The sequence below is a fragment of the Gracilinanus agilis genome, chromosome 3, assembly GCF_016433145.1.
Source record: "Gracilinanus agilis isolate LMUSP501 chromosome 3, AgileGrace, whole genome shotgun sequence".
Classification (NCBI taxonomy): Eukaryota; Metazoa; Chordata; class Mammalia; order Didelphimorphia; family Didelphidae; genus Gracilinanus; species Gracilinanus agilis.
Window position 1 is genome coordinate 89,287,978 of NC_058132.1, and position 2,530 is coordinate 89,290,507.

General features: G+C 35.7%; 1 protein-coding gene across 1 annotated transcript; it reads left to right on the forward strand.

Annotated features, from left to right (window-relative positions):
- The first annotated feature begins 708 nt into the window (after positions 1 to 708).
- On the forward strand, positions 709 to 1,653 carry LOC123241157 (olfactory receptor 52K2-like). The gene has a single exon (XM_044668860.1). The coding sequence runs from the start codon at positions 709 to 711 to the stop codon at positions 1,651 to 1,653; it is 945 nt and encodes a 314-aa protein (XP_044524795.1).
- Positions 1,654 to 2,530: the final 877 nt, after the last annotated feature.

Here is a 2,530-nt window from a genome sequence, read left to right on the forward strand (position 1 = left end):
TAGTATACCAATTTTGCCATATCCTGTTCATATTTCATCTTTTAATGGAACATTTGGCATTCTTTTGGCATAGATATATCTTTGGTCTTCCATGGTCTTTTAGAGATCATTGGCAGTTGCTCAGCTATTACATACTTTATTTATTTAAGTACTCTCAACTTGATGTCTTGAACACATCAAAGAAAAGCTGATATTCTCCTAGTACTCTTTTACTTATTTTCAACAAGTACCAATAAAGCTAATCTTTCTAATTATTAAAGTTACTCTGAGTAATGTGCAGTCAATTCATTTCAATAACCTTTATTAAACACTCATTGTTTGAGTCTCCCTATTAGTCATTTTGAGAGATTCTGAGTACATATGTTATATACTCTGTTAAACTATGTTAACTGCAGGAATAGTGTCTAATAGTTTGACCTATGCACACAGGTGCTAGTAACATTGAATGAAACAGCAAAAACATTCATTGGACAGTGTGGTAATTGTAAACTTCATTTTCTTTGATTTTTTAATTAAAATAAAAGAACAGTTAGTTGTGTAGATGATAGATAGATCACTGATGATTTAAAAAATATCCATTTGCTAAGTTCTCAGTTCCACAAATGATGCTTCTTGGTAACCATACCTCTTCATGATCATTATCTTTTTTTTATTCCAAAGGTACAGAAATACCTTCCTTCAAACCAAAATAAATTGGCAGGCATCACCATGTCAAGTTCTAACTGGACTAATTTACATCCTGCCACCTTCATTCTAATTGGTATCCCAGGCCTGGAAACTGTCCATATCTGGATCTCCATTCCCTTCTGCTTTGTGTATATGTCAGCTCTTTTGGGAAACTTCTCTCTTCTTTTCATCATCAAAAGTGACCCTAGACTTCATGAACCCATGTACATTTTCTTCTGCATGCTGGCAGCTGCTGACCTGATTATTTGCACCACTGCCATGCCCAAGCTCCTCAGTCTCTTTTGGTTCAAAGACAGAGAAATCTATTTTGAAGCCTGCCTCACCCAAGTGTTCCTAATCCATTCACTGTCCAGCATGGCATCTGGTTTCATCTTAGCAATGGCCTTTGATCGTTATGTGGCTATATGTAAACCCTTGAGACACTCAACCATCTTGACCAATAAGGTCATAGGGGGAATTGGATTGGCTGTTGTCCTTCGAGGAGCTTTGTTGTTCAGCCCTCATCCCTTTCTCCTGAAATGGCTTCCATATTGCAGAACCAACATCATTTCTCACACCTATTGTGAATTCATGGCCCTGATTAAGTTGGCCTGTGCCCAAACCAGAGTCCGCAGAGCTTATAGTCTAATGGTTGCCTTTCTCACTGGGGGTCTGGACTTCATATTGATAATTTGTTCCTATGTGCTTATTTTATATGCTGTTTTCTGCCTCCCCTCAAAGGCTGCCCGGCTTAAGGCACTGGGCACCTGTGGCTCTCATGTTTGTGCCATCTTAGTTGGCTATACACCAGCTTTCTTCTCCTTCCTAACTCATAGATTTGGGCGTCATGTTCCTCCCCATGTGCACATTTTTGTGGCTAACATTTACCTCTTGGTCCCACCTATGTTAAATCCCATAATCTATGGGTTAATGACAAAAAGGATAAGGGAAAGATTTCTACAAATTATAAGTATTCCAAAGTTATAAAAATATCATAAATTCATTCTCTGAGGCAGATAATGTGAACACAAAAGAGTCATAAAATTTCATTTGGACAAGTACTTCACATTTTCTATTAGTATTTTTTTTCTTCAGTCATGAAAAGTACCATGATTACTTGCAGTTTGACGTTAAGAGGTTATTCAATTTGGAAACCTGCCAAATGTGAAAAGGCCATTTTAGGAGAAATAAACTTCTAAATATAATTGCTTTAGTGAATCCCTAATCAGCAAATTCTCTCTACAAATCCTATATCCTATAGTTCTAAAGAACTGTCTTGGGTAGAGAGAATAAATGATTTGACCCAGATCATATGGCCAGTATGAATCAGAGGCAAGACTTAAAGCCAGACTACATTATATGACCTTCAATGATGATAAGTGAATTTACTCAAGAAGTATTTTTTACATAAAGCTGAAATCTGTTTCTCTTTAGCACTGAGGTATTTTTCTTCTTCTGTCGTTAGAAAAGACAAATCAAGTACCTTTTTTCCCCATTCAGGAGCCCTTTAAATACATATGTACAAATGCATGTCTATATGCATTTACCTATGTTTATATACATATAGACATGTTTGAATGTGTATGAATATGCATAAATGTGGATATGTATGTATTTGTGCATGTATGTACCCAGAATTGGTCTAAGACCTGCAATTATGAAGAATACACACACACAAAACATGATTTTTACTTAGAAAGTATGATAGTATCTTGCTTTTTGTCTCATAGTTACTATGTAGGAGAGTTTTATTTGTTGTATCTACATTTTCTGACTCAAGATTCAATTGCTCTTTCCACTCAATTTATTTTGAAAACACCTATTATAGTACCTTCTAATTATTCCTTCTGTAGATAAATGTAAG

Coding starts and splice junctions, on each gene's coding strand:
- LOC123241157 (XM_044668860.1), top strand. CDS start 709: ATGTCAAGTTCTAACTGGACTAATTTACATCCTGCCACCTTCATTCTA.